The sequence below is a fragment of the Corythoichthys intestinalis genome, chromosome 22 (genome assembly GCF_030265065.1).
Source record: "Corythoichthys intestinalis isolate RoL2023-P3 chromosome 22, ASM3026506v1, whole genome shotgun sequence".
Classification (NCBI taxonomy): Eukaryota; Metazoa; Chordata; class Actinopteri; order Syngnathiformes; family Syngnathidae; genus Corythoichthys; species Corythoichthys intestinalis.
Genome location: NC_080416.1, coordinates 23,099,406 through 23,116,308, shown reverse-complemented (window position 1 = coordinate 23,116,308; position 16,903 = coordinate 23,099,406). Strand labels below are relative to the sequence as shown.

Below are 16,903 nucleotides of genomic sequence, written 5' to 3'. Positions count from 1 at the left end.
AGAGTCTCGCGAGGTTTTACGACACTCGTTGACGGGAATTTTATGTCACGTGACCCGGATGAGCAACACTTGGCCCCGCGGTATTACGGGAAAGAAGAAAACCTATGTTTTTCCTATATTTACATGTCATATTTTGCCTATTAAGTTGTGAGTAATTTAACCATACATGTTGACTCAGACGTGAAAGGGTTCAATTTTAAAAAACTAAGCCGTCCTCTGTCTTCGTTTTTCCTTTTTTTAACCAGTCGTGACCGTCTTTTGTCATGATACGGTTGTCATATATTATTTTACTTTGACTTTTAATTTACACTTGTTTGTGTCGTGTGATGTAGAAAAAGCCATGGACGTGTTGGAGGAAGTCGTCGTGGGGACCGACGTGAGCAAGACTAACTTAGTGATCAATTCTGAACCTTCTGAGACACCCATGATGAAATTCCGTAAGATGTCTCCATGACAATGGCAGTACATAAATATCAGGGGGTATTATACTGGTACAATCTCAGCATGGACATAAAATTAACTATAAGTCTGTAAACCAGCTTCATTTGACATTCTCTGAACTTTAGAATGACGTCATTCACAATTACTAAGGAACAAGAGAATGATTCTGAACACAGCTACAGAAGTAGATGCACTTTCAAACACTTGTTTACTTACTCAGATTCATGTTGGAAAACAAACTGCTAGTTGTGGAATGTTTACCATGATTTGTCGTGTGTGGTTATGATGCAGCGGAAGCCCATGAGGATTTGTGTTGCCATCAATGTCTCATCACCTTTGTCAGCCAAAAGTCCAAACAGAACCACATGAGGAGGACTCACCCGGATCTGTACACATCACAGCTAGTGGAGGTAGACGTTGAAAATACTCATCGGTGTCCTGGGTTGTGTCCAACTGTCAGTTTTTTCTTTTTGCAGAAACACACGCTGTGGTCATGTTACAATTGCAATGGGATTTTTCATTCGCCCGAGGAACTTGCCATCCACAGGGAGGCCCACCACCAGGGTGAAAACAGGCCTGTCTGCCCCTCCTGCAGCAAAGTGTTTTCCAATTTCAGTCGGGTGAGAGCAATACTTTCTGCTGTCTAGTAATTGTAGTCATTATGATCTTATTTTGAGGATCCGCTGATACCTAGTCCTGATTTAAAATCTCAGAAATGAATGAGGGACGGGAAAAAAGCACATACAAATGCCTTTTTTTCCCCAGTTTGAACAAAGCTAACCAAACATTATAGCCATATAAACAGTGGTGCACATAAGTGGTCCGCATGCGCGCATGCGTACTGGACGTAGACAAACGCGCTGGCCCTCAACGGCTTCCATATGCTTTTGCGTACCAATGGCTGACCACTGTATTTGCGGCGGACATGAGAAAATCACTTCTCAAAATGTCAAAGAGCCAGGCCCCACTGAGTAATTATTTCCGTGTTCCCCCACCCCCGTCAAAAGACAGACAGACTACAGAGACGTCACCGGAGCTACCGAAAAAAAAGGACTTTTGCTGAAAAGTGGCTGCAGGAGGTACCACGGCTAGAAGCAAATGATGCTCGCACGGAAACGTAGTACAAAATTTGCCGTGAGAATCCCAATGTCGCTGATAAGAGCAGCGCATTTTATGTAAGGTCAAAGAATTTCAGCCATCCAAACTTTGAAAAGCAAGATAAAACCGGGAGCATGTTGCAATTAAGCAAACTATTGATGTCAGACAGGACCCTACTCGCCCTATGGACAAGTGGTGGATTAAAGTTAATGAAGAACAGCACCATGCACTGACAAACGTGTTTTTGCTCGCATTTCACAAAGCTAAACATGCACGTTCAATGAGCTCTTATGAGGAGGACATCCCACTTTTACATAGGCTTGGAGTTAATGTGGGAGCCGCACAATGCCCTTTATTTTGAATTGGTGCTTTTATATGTATTTCTTTACATTTCACTTCAAAGTAATGGCAATTTTGTTGTGTCAGTTGATAATCAAGCATTAATTGTTAATATAATTAAAGGTAATTGGCTCTAAGTAAAGCTTGTCATAATTTTATCGCATCAGGCGGGTCGGCTCTCAAGCTCAATGAGGACCAAGTCACATCTCCAGGTCCTCTTCTGAGAACCTGGGCAGAACAAATACGTGCACCCCTGCATATAAAGTAGTCCCCAGGTTACGAACTACAGTGGGGCAAATAAGTATTTAGTCAACCACTAATTGTGAAAGTTCTTCCACTTGAAAATATCAGAGAGGCCTGTAATTGTCAACATTGTTAAACCTCAAACATGAGAGACAGAATGTGGAAAAAAAAACAGAAAATCACATTGTTTGATTTTTAAAGAATTTATTTACAAATCATGGTGGAAAATACGTATTTGGTCAGTACCAAAAGTTCATCTCAGTACTTTATTATGTTCCCTTTCTTGGCAATATCGGAGGCCAAACGTTTTCTGTAACTCTTCACAAGCTTTTCACACACTGTTGCTGGTATTTTGGCCCATTCCTCCATGCAGATCTCCTCTAGAGCAGTGATGTTTTGGGGCTGTTGTTGGGCAACACGGACTTTGAACTCCCTCCACAGATTTTCTATGGGGTTGAGATCTGGAGACTGGCTAGGCCACTCCAGGACCTTGAAATGCTTCTTTTTCACTCAAAATATCTCGATCCATGGCCCCATTCATTCTTTCCTTTACACAGATCAGTCGTCCTGGTCCCTTTGCAGAAAAACAGCCCCAAAGCATGATGTTTCCAGCACCATGCTTCACAGTGGGTATGGTGTTGTTCGGATGCAATTCGGTATTCTTTCTCCTCCAAACACGAGAACCTGTGTTTCTACCAAAAAGTTCTATTTTGGTTTCATCTGACCATAACACATTCTCCCAGTCCTTTTCTGGATCATCCAAATGCTCTCTAGCGAACCGCAGACGGGCCTGGACGTGTACTTTCTTCAGAAGGGGGACACCGTTGCTCACCGTTCTTGCTATCATTTTGACGCCACGGGGTTAGATCTTGCATGGAGCCCCAGATTGAAGGAGATTATCAGTAGTCTTGTATGTCTTCCATTTTCTAATAATTTCTCCCACAGTTGATTTCTTTACACCAAGCGTTTTACCTATTGCAGATTCAGTCTTCCCACCCTGGTGCAGGTGTACAATTTTGTCTCGAGTGTCCTTCAACAGCTCTTTGGTCTTGGCCGTAGTGGAGTTTGGAGTGTGACTGACTGAGGTTGTGGACAGGTGTCTTTTATACCGATAATGAGTTAAAACAGGTGCCATTAATACAGGTAACGAGTAAAGCCTCATTACAACCTCATTAGAAGAAATTAGACCTCTTTGACAGCCGGAAATCTTGCGTGTTTGAGGGTGACCAAATACTTATTTTCCACTCTAATTTGGAAATAAATTCCTTAAAAATCAAACAATGTGATTTTCTGTTTTTTTTTTCTTCCACATTGTTTCTCATGGTTGAGGTTTACCCATGTTGAAAATTACAGGCCTCTAATCTTTTCAAATAGGAGACCTTGCACAATTGACTAAATACTTATTTGCCCCATTGTAGTTCTGTTTCTACGCTGGCGACGTAAATCGGATTTTACCCTTTAAGTAACCCTAAGCACCCCCTAAATCTCAAAATACCTGCTCAAAAACATTTATTATACGTCATTGTCCTTTCCTAGCTAGACAGCGAGCTCAGCTCCGAAATGTCGATGTCGAACATCTGATTGAATGATCGCCGCCGTAAATTCGTAAAAATAAATAAATTTTAAATAATCCCAATTTTTTTTTTTTTACTTGATTCCGATCATCTGAAAATGATGTGATTTGATTGATTAATACAAATTAACATGTATCAATTGATAACTTGTGAATTTCCTGATAGTCACTGCTTTAAGGTATTTTTGTTTTTAAGGAAAATTGCTGTCAAAATGTCTTCCTGACTGCTATTATTTCTCCGCAGCTCTACCGACACGAGCTCCTGGGCTGCGGCGGCGAGTGGCACTGTCGGGAATGCGACGTGCACTGCCACCTCCTCCTGGAATTTCACAAACACTGCATCCAAGAGCACGACTGCGACGTGGTGGGTGGGGGCCAAAGCGGCGGACGCCGATGCGCCGTCTGCAGGCGCACCTTCCGTAACGACGAGGCGCTGAGGAAACATCAAGAGAGGGTGGAGAATGCTAGAGTGAAGCCTGACGGTGAACCCCAAAGCGAAGCACCGACCAAGAGGAGGAGGATTGAGGAAGATGATAGGGAAAGACAAGAGGAGCAGGAGAAGGAGGAAAAAGAGGAGCTGAAGATCCCATGTCCCAAAGAAGACTGTAATCAAGTGTTCCCAACCCTCGAAGCCCTCAGGGCACACAAGAAGTGTCATCATCTGTCGCCTTCGTCTCGCAAAAAGCAGTGACTGCGCCTGAAATTCCAGTCCGTACATAGTTTGTTTTTAATGCTTCATTGCCATTCATAGTTCACCTGACGGCAAACTTTATTAGATGGAGCTTTGCAAGGCAAAGACCCATTAAAAAGAATGTTTTTTTTTTTTTTTTTTTTTTTTTTTTTTTTTTTTTTTAAATGGCGTTTCTTCGGCACGCTGCACGGGCCAACCCGTTTGACTGACTGTCACCGCTCAAATGTCAATTTGACCGGAATTTTCACGCGAAGCAGGGAATTTTTGGAACTACCCCCAAAAATGTTCCGGTCGCCAATAAACGTGTTTGTTTTTTTTGTTTTTTTTTTCAAAACTCAACTTGTCCGACAATTTTTGACCAAATCGTGTAATTTACACATCAAAAATTTCAGGACGGTAAGGGGCATAAAAGTTTACAGAATTTGGCAACAATGTACATTTCCCCCAAAATTCGCCAAAAACTGCCCCATTCATTTGTAACGGGATGCCATTGACAGCCATGTACGTCCAAATTTCCCATTCATTTTCAATGGCAGGAAAACATAGGTTCTTGTGAGTTTTGACCAGTTAACATTACAGACCGTTGACATTTTGTGACCTGATGTCAACAGGACGTGTACCCGAAATGTCCCAAAATCAACAGGAAGTCTCTGCAAAATTTCCCCAAATCAAAAACAGGTAGTGACCTGATAGATGTGTGTCTAACACGATATGGCCCCATCGGAATTTCTCCAGAAATTTCCGTTTCTAGTTATTTATTAGCATTGTTTAATTGAACATTTGTGAAACTATTTTTGAAGAGATTTGATGGATCAGCACATTTAGTTGAATAAAAAGCAATTATTTGATTTATAGAACAGCTATTCATTTATATTATTAAAGTGTTTTCCATGAAATTTTTTATTTGAATATTTTTGAGTGTGTGAAATTTGTTGGCATAAATATCTGACCACTTGCATGATTATTTACACATTAAATTTACATCAAGTATTTTTTTCCCAATTTTTTCAAACAAATTTAGGCAATTATTTTTAGATTTACAGCGAATGATTGCTGCCAGCCTCTTACAGTCTATAATGAATCAAACGTCTATCGCCGTCAATGGCAGCCGAAGGTTTAACTGATTCATAGCTATTGATGGCAAAAAGCGTCCAATCCATTTGAACTGGGAGCCTTGCTGGCTACCTTTGCAATTAATCGTGGTTAATCCAGCAATAGAGTACAGTGATCCCTCTTCGTGCTTCAAACTTCGCGCCCTCAGTCCAGCGTAGATTTTTTTTTCCAATTTAAAAAAAAAAAAAAAATTAATGCAGTATTTTACAGAGCTGTCCCAATCCAATCACGTAGTCTCCCACTCTTGCTCCTGCTGCTTTTCTTGGTCAGCCAGTGCACTGGAGTTGCTTATTTAAGTTAACGATGATTGACAGATGTTAAGGTTTGATCTTGCCAGAGACGCTGGGAAGGCGAAACTTCAAAGCGCTGCATGCGTCAATCATCGTTTAACTTAACAGTTGCTGTGGCAACTTATTTTGTGTACGTGAGCAGCTTGAGCGGATTTGAGTGGACTCACTCAATGAAGCATTTAGTAAGGACAAGCATTTTTATACTTTATTCCTGTTTAAAAATAATTCGGTAGGACAGTAACATGTTTAGAACGTATCATAATTATTACATTTGAAGTGCTTAAAAACCATTTATTAAACTAGGTATACTAGAGGCGTGTGAAATTCCCAATTTTTAGATCATTCGTGATTCAGCTGTGGAAGATTCGAGAACGATTCACAAACATCCAAATTCTGATCATTGAATTATACCAGGTAAAGCGAAACTAAAACACAGCGCGATCTTCGGGATGCAATGAGGAACGGACCGAGAGTAAATATGTTCAACTCATGCAGCTAGATCAAAAAACAATTATACCTGACTATGGCCGACAGCCGCTACAAACAACGTCCAGTTGTTAGTTGCTACAAACACACGGCCACAAACAGCTACGGTAGATATCACATATATGCAGAACTAAATGCGAAGTGACACACGATGGCTGCATTAGAACATGTATAGAGAACCAGATGCGAAATGACAGACTTGTTGGCGTAAGTAAAACGTGCCATCTTAAAACAGTAGACTTCTCTAGAGGGCTCTGTTGTAGCAAACCTTTTTAACTTTTTATCTAAAATACTCCTAAATCGGCAAAATCTTGACGTGAATCTATCTTTAAATAATGAAACAGTTTTTAAACTTTGACATGTCGAAGGAAGACAGAGGGGAAACTGGAATAACGGGAGCAATTTTAACAACTTTAACGATTGATTCACAATATTAATTGAATATAGTTTAAAGCTGCTGATACAGAATGGGGACTTGAGTATTTCATTTACTGTTTTTAACTTAACTTGATACTGAAATAGTAGTTTGGTTTAGCCTTAGAGGATTTTTGAACAATTTTGGAACTAATGGACAAAACATTAAAAGCGAGGGGGGTGCATCAGTAATCATTTTATAATCGAATCGGAGCCTTTGAATAGAATTGTTAGGTGCCCAAAGATTCCCACCTCTAATATATACATAAGTACATGTTTTTTTAAAAACATATTTATTCTACTTTGGGAAATAAGTGAAAAAACATGTCTTATATGTATCATTCCAATGCTAAATCTGAATAAAAACATTAAACAGAAAATATTGGGGTGGGGGGCGCTACTTCGCGGGTTTTCACTTATCGCGGCGGGTTCTGGTCCCCATTAATTGCGAAAAACGAGGGATCACTTTAATATGATTTAATCTTAAAAAAAAAAAAAAAAGCTTGTAAAAGATTTACTTGTGTCAAATTGATACAAATGAGATGAAAAATAAAATGTAATTTGCTAACATAAAAGGTAACGAGTTTCGTCACGTTTCGGTTTAAGTGTTGGTATGGAGTTTAAAAAGTAGCAAAAACTCAGAAATATAAACAAACGGATACAAATTTAATAATTTGTTGGAATGTGAAATAGTGGCTGTTCTCCTTTTTATGTAACTAACATGGCAAGTTAAAATGACTCATAGTTCATTATATTTATTTTTTTGTCAATTTTTAAGCGTTACACAAAATCGTGATAAATACGCAAAGAAAACAAACAGCGCGGCGAGAAGTGTCTTTTTTCCCATGATGCACTTGTCCGCCCTTCCTATCTGGCGCCTTCTGGCCGTGAGCAGTCCAGTTCCATCTTGCTCGTTCGTGTCGTCGGCGAGCGCGCTCCTCTTCCCCTCGGTGTCGTCGTAGTCAATAATGGCGGCGTCTGGAGGAGGATTGTCGTCGTCCGCCAACGTCGCGGTGGCGTCGAGCGGGCAGACGGTCGCCCGAGCTCGCTTCCCCGGCCGGCCGTGTACGAGTCGCGTTGGCCGGCTGCGACCGGGCAAGCGAAGCAAACGCGGAAGGCTGAGCTCAGACGACGGAGAGTGGTCCGACGGAGGGCCGAGGCCCGTAAACATCGACCTCGCGTTGAGCGACGACCCGGCCTTGATGCTGCTGCTCGGGTGGACCGAGAAGCATAGGCGGCGGAGGGAAGTGGGCTTCGACTCGAGCGATGAGGTAAGCCTGCGACTTGAAACGCTTCGTCAACAAAATGGCTTTAAACGCGCAAGAAATGGCGCTAGGGTGCACTTGTTGTTGAGGAATTACAAAGGATGTGGAAGCCCCTGCATGTATTATTAGCAGCAAAGTAGCTTTAGCTTCGGCTACAAACACGAGCATTTTGCCTTGGTGCATGTACTGGGATTAAATGACCATTTATAATGAAAATAGGCACGTTTTGAACGAATATCAATCCCGTCCACCCCCACTAGGCGGAAACTTTAGCATCTTAGCGACGGTAGTTTATGGAAACAGGCGCTATGTAGTAAACTTCCTCTCGCCCTTGTGCCAAAATAAAAGACGCTAACCTCTAGAACTCGTCTATTAGTTTTTTTTTTGTATTAATTTTTGTCAGATCGTGGGGTTAACGTCACAATGTCAAGTTGATTATCACAATGCCCACGTTGAAACCGTCAGCTGATTGTCCAAACATGGACGAGTGTACAGTTAAGCTGTTATCTTTCATAACCATCTTGACTCATTCGCTGCTATCAACAGCAATTGACATCAAACACATTTGGACTGAGATCCCTGCAGCCAATTAGTTAAGGTACAATTATGTGCCAGTTTTGGCCTCCTAGCACAATCTTTTTAGTTGCTTGGGTATCAAAGACATAAGTAAATTCATATAAAAATTCTTAAAGGGAACCTCGGATTTAAAGATTTGTAGGCTCTAATAAGCCACAAATGTTCTCTTTTACCAAGATATGTTATTTGAAACACATAAAATATTGCCATTGATTTAAAAAAGCTGGAGTATTTAGTACATGCTTTGACCTACGGAGGGCGCCATATTTTTATACCTGCAATGGATGCTCGGGGTCATGTCGGAGATTGTCACTGTCACTCGACGAATCCGAAAATACTACCGGGTTACTGCAACATCCAACACATCCGTTTATCGGTTAAAAGTGGCGAGTACTGTTGTACTACAGTATTGAGTCTTTTATTATCTTTTCATTGCCTCAAAATACTTTTTGCATGTGTTTCCCTCTCATTCTTTGAAGCATTGTGTTTTCTTGTGGTAGCTTCAAAGCAGATTGTTGATCTGTTGACCACATTAGTCACGCAGCATATTTAAATCACCCTTATTTGATATTACTACGTTTAAGTATTTTCCCAAGGCGTCTTTAAAATGGTATGTCTGTATGCATCTAAACTAAACAAGCTGAAAGCGCACGGTAGTACTTTCGGTGTCAAATTTGCCTCTTGTAGACGTTTCGCCAGTGTAGCACATTTTGGCAGAACACCGGTTTTGTCATACTCTCGTCTCATCTCGTCTTTCCTGTTGGTTTTGCTTTTGTTGCTCGTTTTGTGAAATATCGACAGTGGTGTCATGCTCAATAATGTTCCTCTCAGGTTCTAATTAAAAGGCTTGAACAGATGACTGTTTATGTCGCTACAGTCATACCCTGGAAGCCCGGCAGTGTAGCCATGTGACGTCACTGTACTAGTTAAACTAATTTTACAAATTGTATAGAAACAAAAACATCAAGAAGGGTTCAAATATCAAATTATTTTAACTCATAATAACGTTTATCTTTTAAGAAATACAAGTCTTTCAATCCGTGGATCCCTTTAAACCGCACATGGTGTGTCTTGGTATTTAATTTACACACTCAAAGAACTGTATGTATAGCATGCTAGCTAGGGATGTCCCGATCCAAGTTTTTGCACTTCCAATCCGATACCGATATTGTTTTGCACTTCCGATCCGATACCGATACTGGCCGATACGATACCGACCTATCTGAGCATGTGTTAAAGTTATTTAGCCTCCTTACTTAGTTGTCAGACTCATGTTGAAAAAGGTTTTAGTACTCTTGATAACAACTAGCCAGCTGAATTAGGTGAGTTTGAATAACACACAACGGTTGGTAACAAGAAACTGACCTGTTTATTCAGTGACAAACACAACATTGTAAATAACAAACAAAATGGCATAGTCAGTCAGTAAAACGTGCAAATAATATTGTAATCTGTCTTAAAAAAGCAAAACACACCAACAACCTCAGTGGAAAATCCCACAAATCCCCCAAGCTATTAGATGCTTTTAATGTTTCGTGCATTAGTTACAAAAATTGTATAAAAAGCCTCTCAGGTTTAAATAAACGACTATTTCAGTATGAAGTTAACATTTTAAAACAGGAAATAAAATACTCAAGTCCCCATTCTGTATCAGCGGCTTTACACTACATTCAATTCATTTAATTTTGCGAATCAACTGTTAAAGTTGTTAAAATTGCCCCCGTTTTTCCATAATTTCCCTTCTGTCTACTTTCGACATGTGAAAGTCTTAAAACTGTTTTGAAGATAGATTCAAGTCAAGATTTTGCCAATTTAGGAGTATTTTAGATAAAAAGTTAATTAGATTCGCTTGGAAGGTTGACAACAGCCTACTAGGGAAGTCTTCTGCTTTAAGATGGCGGCTGTTTACTAACACATTTGGTTTTCAATACTTCAATGTCTGTTGTGTAGCGTCTGGTTCTATATACTGTACACATGATATCTATTATCTCCAGTAAAACGACGTTGATGTAGTTTGTTGCGGCTGTCAGCAGAAGTCAGGTATTCTTGTGTTTTTTATCCAGCCGGGTGAGTTGAACTAAAGCTGAGCATTGGCATTACCCGGGTCTAAGACAAGTTATGTTTACTTTCGGGACGCAATGCGGTCAGTTTCTCATGGCGTCCCGAAGACCGCGCTGTGTATTAGTTTCGCTTTACTTGACATATTTCAATAGTCGGAATTTGGATGTTTGTGAATCGTTCTCGAATCTTCAGCGGCCGAATCGCGTGTTGGATGGTGCGTCTTTACTCACGTGAGATAATGGCTCGTCATCCAGAATGAATTCTTCGGCAGTGATTCTTGTTATTCCCTGGGCTTTGGGACTGTCGAGTGCCAGTTTGTCACGCATAGCAAAAGTTTCTGCCAGTGTTAGTTGCGTAGGACCTTTCTTTTTGTCTTCGGTTTTCTTAACATACTCCTCATATTGTTTGTGGTGGTATTTCGCTAAATGCTTGATTAGGTTGGTTGCATTAAAACTTCTTACAGCTTTACCACTACGCCTGATTTTATTGTAGCATATGTTGCTCTCTGCCTCTTCGTCTTTGTCGTCCTTTAAGGTGAAATGATCCCACACAGCTGACATTTTTTACCAATAAAGTCTCTCGGTAAATAGGTAGACGGTAATGTAAATGTAGTGTGTTGAAGGTGTGCCGTAAAATGCAGACCGGATTTTAGGGAAACCGAAGCAAAAACTGGAATGGATTATGTAAATCGGTGCGCTGGAAAACCTGGACCGGACTAGACTTTTAAAAAAAAAAAAAAAAAAAAAAAAAAAAAAAAAAAACTGGATCGGAAGTCTGGATCGGAATTTTCCCCGTGTTCCGATCCGATACCGATGCGCATTTTTTTGCTCATATCGGCGTCCGATCCGATCCAAATATCGGATCGAGACATCTGTAATGCTAGCCACAACATTAGCATTTCCAACAACAAAATGAATAATAAGGCCATTTGCCAGTGAAATGTGTGCCTGATGGAGGATCAATAAAGTAGCATTCAACATTTTACTCTTGCCAATCAATTGACCCCATTTTGGATGGTGGCCTACAGTGGTTGAAAAAACCTGACATTATCAGTGTGTTGTTCATTTACAAGACTAAATGGAGAGAATTATAGATGGGAGATAAATAAACCTAAGATGTTTTTTGAATTAAGGAGGGTGTCCATCGCAGGTGCAAACTTGTCAAGGAATTTTTTTTCCCTACATATGCTTCTCAGATGTTGATATATGTCTTAAGCTTTACTGTAAAAGTGTTACTTAATTTATAAGTCAACTTCAGAGCTAGGCATGTGCCGTTATAAGGTTTTAACGGTATGATAACATTAAGCAAATATGTAACGGCTTCACAGTTATTACGGTATTGCAATTACAGCTCTAAAATGTGTTATTTTGGGATGTCTGGGTTGAAAAATTATTTTGTTTTTTTTACAATGAACAAGATTTTTATTTTTCAAAACAACGTATTAGCAAATTCGAACATAAGTATAATTCTGAATAAAAATAAAATAAATGCAGCCCTTCAGGTGAGCCCAAAGCCTCAGCCACAGCTCAACATTATTATCATTAGAAGAAAAATAATTGAATAATTGTCTAATTTCAGTATTTGCTTCACCACCATTAGCTTCACCACCATTAGACACACTAAACATACTGGAGTTAACTCTGGTATCAGGTGGGAAACACTCATAATAGCGTTTAATAACCTTTAACTCAGTCACTTTCACTGATGCAACCCCCTTCGCTCCTGGGCATTTTACTGGATTTTGACTGATTTTGCAAGGCCCACAGAAAATTCTATTCCTTTGCTATATAAACAAGGAACCCACCAAAAGAAATATAAGACTCTCTTCTTTCAGCAGGAAAAAAAAAAAAGATAGTTCATATCTTTTTCCGTTCTTTAAAAATCAGCATTAGAAAATAGCTTAGTTTGAGCAATTTTCCAATTTCTGATGAAAAAACAGAGAAATTGAGCTTTTTGTGGAAGCATACATTTCAAACATAACTTTGACTTTAACACAGCTATTTTTTCTTTATTCAGATGTTTGGGATGTAACTAATGTTTTCATTTCACAAAATAACATAACAACACAAATAGAGCTTTTGATAACAAAGTAACTATTTACACATAACTGAGAGATGATGCTGTTGTGGCCGCGACAGCGGGGGTAAACTTTTCCTTCATCGCCGCTGTCTCTGCTCAGCGAGCAGCACGGACTCCGTGGCATCGTCCGCTGCACTGGTGGTCCCAGTCGTCCTGCTCGGTCGTCCACTGCCTTGCTTCCTGGATGTCCATTCGGTCGTCTTCCGCCGGCGCCCCGGCCGTTTGTTCCATTGAATCGGGTTGCAGCTCTTACCAAATGCGCTACTGCCCTCCATTGGCCAGTTTTATTGCTTTAAAATGGATTTTCAGCGTTGTGCTTTGGAGCTAAGTTGAATCACAACCCAGAGATGTCTCTTGTGAAAAAAACAAACAAACCTAAAAGACGTATAATATCTTCTTTGGGACACTTTAAAAAATAGAACGTATTTATGAGTTTTTGGGAGCAAATAAGTTAATTTTTTATGAAGTGACAGATAGTCATGTAAATGGAAAATCATATTGGAGGTATTGCCTCCTCTGGCTGTTGGCCCTTTTCCTCTCAGCTGCGGCCGTCTGTAACTTTCTAAAGCATTCCCATACAAATAACTTTGTTTTCTTCGTTGGGGGAAAAGTTGAGGTGTTTCACCTCCTCCAGCCATCGTGTAGCACAGCTGACTCACTGAACAGGTGACTCACTGAGCAACAACCTGAGGGGGAGAAGTAAACCCTTCTGCTGTAAGCGAGGGATTTCTACGTTTGGGACGTAAACACCTAACACCTTAGGTACAGTTTGATGGAAAATTTATAGTGGTTTTGAAACCATGACATTTTCACACTACAGTATACCCTAAAACCGGTAACAGGCACATATCAGAGCATCATTGTACAACGTGTGTGATTAACGTTCTCCTTGTGATCACAAGTAAACTCTTAAAAGACTTCAGGAGTGAGAGCCTTTTTCTTCTAAAAACAAAGGGAGAAAGCGTTCTCTCCCCTGACAAAACTCGATTTGTTGTGTTGCGTCATTATTAAGACCGACGCGCAATGTATGGTACTCTACGGTAAATGCCGCAGAAGAGTCGAGTGCGCTGGAAGTAGGGCAGTGTTGATGAAGCGGATTTAAATGATTAAGCTTCAAATTAGTACTAGGTGATTTTGACATCATGATTGTCGATTGAAAAAACATGTAGGTTGATCTCAGTGATCAGCCGTCAATATTTTTAATCAAATGTAATATTGTAATATTGTCTGGATAGAAGCTGAGTAGGTTAGAAAATTTTGAACTGTCCGTCGAGTCCAATGTTGTTTTTCAAGCAGTTTATTACACTTCAGTTGAGGTAAACAGTAACACGAAGCAAAGATAAAGAAAATTGTTTCATTTTTCAAGCGCTTGCTATCTTACTGCTAATTCAGTGGAAAACGAAAATATGGATCGTGCCACATTCAAACAATGAATATTCACACACAAATGCCTCAGGAACATTCATAGACAAGATCGGCGGATCGCCAAGCCCCACTTCTCAATTGTTGTGAAATAAGGTTAGATATATTAATTATTATGGTGCCGACGTTTTTAGGGCAACTGTACATTCTTACATTTTACTTTTCTATTATTCTGGCAACTCTGGTCCATTTAAAAAAAAAAATCTGTTCATCCAATTTTTTTTTTAACTAGTCTAATTATTAATTTATTACTTTTAGATCTCTGGATGTCTATGCGGTAACCCGTTTCAGCACTGTCAATTTAAAATGATGTCCTGATTTTGAATGAAAGGTTATACATTTTTAGTTTTGAGGATTTCAAAACAAGACTTTTTATTTCATATTAAGGTTTTAAGCAAGGGTTAGGGTTCCAAATATGCGGTTTATATCAGGATTAGGTTTCTAGATGCCTTTCTTAAACCAGTGAAAGCCCATCTTTATGATTTTATGTTTCAATCCCCATTGATATGTCTTCTGGAGTGCGTGACCTGGCCACCAGGGGGCAGGATAATGCAGATGCAACGTATTGCTATTGTATGTTTACTTGCACTTCAGTACTAAGTGCTGTACATTATTTTAATAGTGCTTCCACACCATTCACACATACGTTCAACTTGTTTGAAGAGTTTCTTGCCTCTTTTTCGCAAGAAATCACTTCGCAAAGAAATGACAAGATGAGAGTGTTATGGTCTGATGCGTTAAAGCCTTGATATCATGCAGACTGACATCACAGTGGTTGTCTTATTTGTTTCACCGGTTAACTGCAAAGTGTCTGAATATAAACAAAGGAAAGATGGTCAAATGTAATTTTTCATCCTGGTGGAATTATTACTTGGAATGCAAACGCTAATCCAGCAAAATAGGATTATTAAATCTGTGGAAGATGAAAAAATGACCCAGTTCTACATTTTTAAAAAACGGATGATGGTCAGTCATGGATTACTAAATGCCATATTTCCTAAAATACCATTTTGGTGTGTTATTTCATTCAAACTAAAACCCCATCAAGTAGACATCGCCTTTTTCTTAACAGGTAAAAACAGTTTCACGTAACGGTTAAGTGGGTTTACGTCAGTTAACAAACGTTGGTTCCCTTCTTTGGGTTGTAAATTTGTTTTCATTTTTAAACCAGGGTTCCCGCGGGTTATTAAAAGTATTAAAAAAGCATTGAATTTAGTTTTCCAATATTAAAGGTATTAAAAGCATTAAATTAGCTGTCGTAAGTCTGGAATTATTTCACAGTGGTTTTAATTTTCAAGAACATCTCAGTGCACCCTAAATTATACCCGTGACGAAGTTTTTTTTTTATTTTTTATTTTTTTATTTTATTTTATTTTTTTTAAATCCAAGATGACGCGTAGAATTTTTACGATGCGCTGCACCTCATGTGTTCGCACCGTTAGCATCATTAGCATCAACAGCAGGCAATTCCACAGTACTGTGTGCTAATGCAAGGAACTGCTCAGATGCCTTAGTTGTTATGTTCGACGAAAGCCTCAACAAGATAACCAAGTCCAAACAGTTGGACCAGCATTTGAGGTATTGGACCGGCGACCAAGTCGCATCCAGATACTTTGGGTCGCAGTTTATGAGTCATGCGAAGGCAGTGGACCTGCTTAACATTTCAAAGTAAGTTGCCAATTTCTCCAATTAAAATGTGTTAGATGCAATAATGTATTTCTGCACGGTTTGCCTTTCGAATGAACGTGAATTTCGCAGTTTTAACTCAAGAGTTAGCCATGTTCAATGGGGTATTGGCAGGTGCGCTAGCCTCAGCATGGATAAACCGGAGTCGTAGATTCACATCACTCTGATACACAACACGGTTGACACTGTCTATTATTGGAACGAGTGCGGGGTAACGTACTAACGTTGATCTGAATAACATGGCATGGTGATAGGCAAATTATAATGTAGGTGATAGTAAAACACCTCCTGGTATATTTAAATGTTTTTCTTGATTAAATAAGAGTATGGATTTTCTCTTTCTGATTAAAAGAAATGTCTTCAATAGCTAACAAAAGGATTAACGTGTGTTTTTTATACTTCTTGTAATGTGATTAGAAAAAAACAATTACCAAGGGAAATGGTCATGTGTAGCTTTTTTATTTTGTGGTAATTAATTGTAAACTACTGCCATTTAGTGGCCGTTTTTTAAACTTTCACTGCCAATTGCAAGCACTTTACAGTTAAGGTGGCCAACTTGACAATCACCTACCTACCACCTTGACTAGGTCCTCTTAAAAGGGAAACCTGTTGTATTGCAAATGTAATTTCTGAAGTTGCTTTACAATAATAGTGTAAAATCCATTTTATCCTGGGGGAAAAAAATTCTGAAAGACCTTATATTTAAATGTGTTTTAATTGTATCTTCAATAAACGTGCATTCTTTTGTCAAACACACTTTGTAATTGAGGTTAAATTTGATGTTCAGTGCTTTATTTTTTTAATATAATTCAATATTATCTAAATAATGGGTGCGAGAAAAGTATTAATTTTCAGTTGAAATGGCATTAAAAAAGGTCTTAAAAGTCTTGAATTTAGATTTATCAATCCTGGGGGGGACCCTGTTAAACTCAAACAAAATGGTTCTTCAGATTAGTTCCTAAAAATGTTTTCCCCAAAAATAGTTTCTAGTGTTGTATTTAACCGAAATGGTATCCCGATGTAAATGATCAGTTTTGGTGTGTTCGCTCTAGAGTGTTAAATGCATCCAAGATTAGGCTTTCGGTTAAATATTGAGTTTGAATGCCATGTCTTTTATTTTTCTCCA

At 39.3% G+C, this 16,903-nt stretch overlaps 2 protein-coding genes across 4 annotated transcripts in view; both read left to right on the top strand.

Annotated features, from left to right (window-relative positions):
- The first annotated feature begins 19 nt into the window (after positions 1 to 19).
- On the top strand, positions 20 to 5,328 carry LOC130910667 (oocyte zinc finger protein XlCOF7.1-like). Its single transcript, XM_057828155.1, has 5 exons — positions 20 to 147; positions 333 to 437; positions 733 to 851; positions 918 to 1,061; positions 3,939 to 5,328. The coding sequence occupies exons 2-5, from the start codon at positions 341 to 343 to the stop codon at positions 4,383 to 4,385; spliced, it is 807 nt and encodes a 268-aa protein (XP_057684138.1). The 5' UTR covers positions 20 to 147; positions 333 to 340; the 3' UTR covers positions 4,386 to 5,328.
- A 2,216-nt stretch (positions 5,329 to 7,544) lies between these two features.
- LOC130910285 (histone-lysine N-methyltransferase 2B-like) overlaps positions 7,545 to 16,903 on the top strand; it is a 64,414-nt gene continuing 55,055 nt past the window's right edge. For 2 of the 3 annotated variants that reach the window (XM_057827432.1, XM_057827431.1), the window contains exon 1: positions 7,545 to 7,959. In XM_057827432.1, coding sequence (XP_057683415.1) covers positions 7,657 to 7,959 — 303 coding nt within the window. In that variant the 5' untranslated portion in view covers positions 7,545 to 7,656. The remainder of the gene's footprint in view (positions 7,960 to 16,903) is intronic. The other variant, XM_057827433.1, reaches the window with a different exon arrangement.

Coding starts and splice junctions, on each gene's coding strand:
- LOC130910667 (XM_057828155.1), top strand. CDS start 341: ATGGACGTGTTGGAGGAAGTCGTCGTGGGGACCGACGTGAGCAAGACT. Junction 852..917: donor ACACATCACAGCTAGTGGAG/GTAGACGTTGAA, acceptor TTCTTTTTGCAG/AAACACACGCTGTGGTCATG. Junction 1,062..3,938: donor TGTTTTCCAATTTCAGTCGG/GTGAGAGCAATA, acceptor ATTTCTCCGCAG/CTCTACCGACACGAGCTCCT.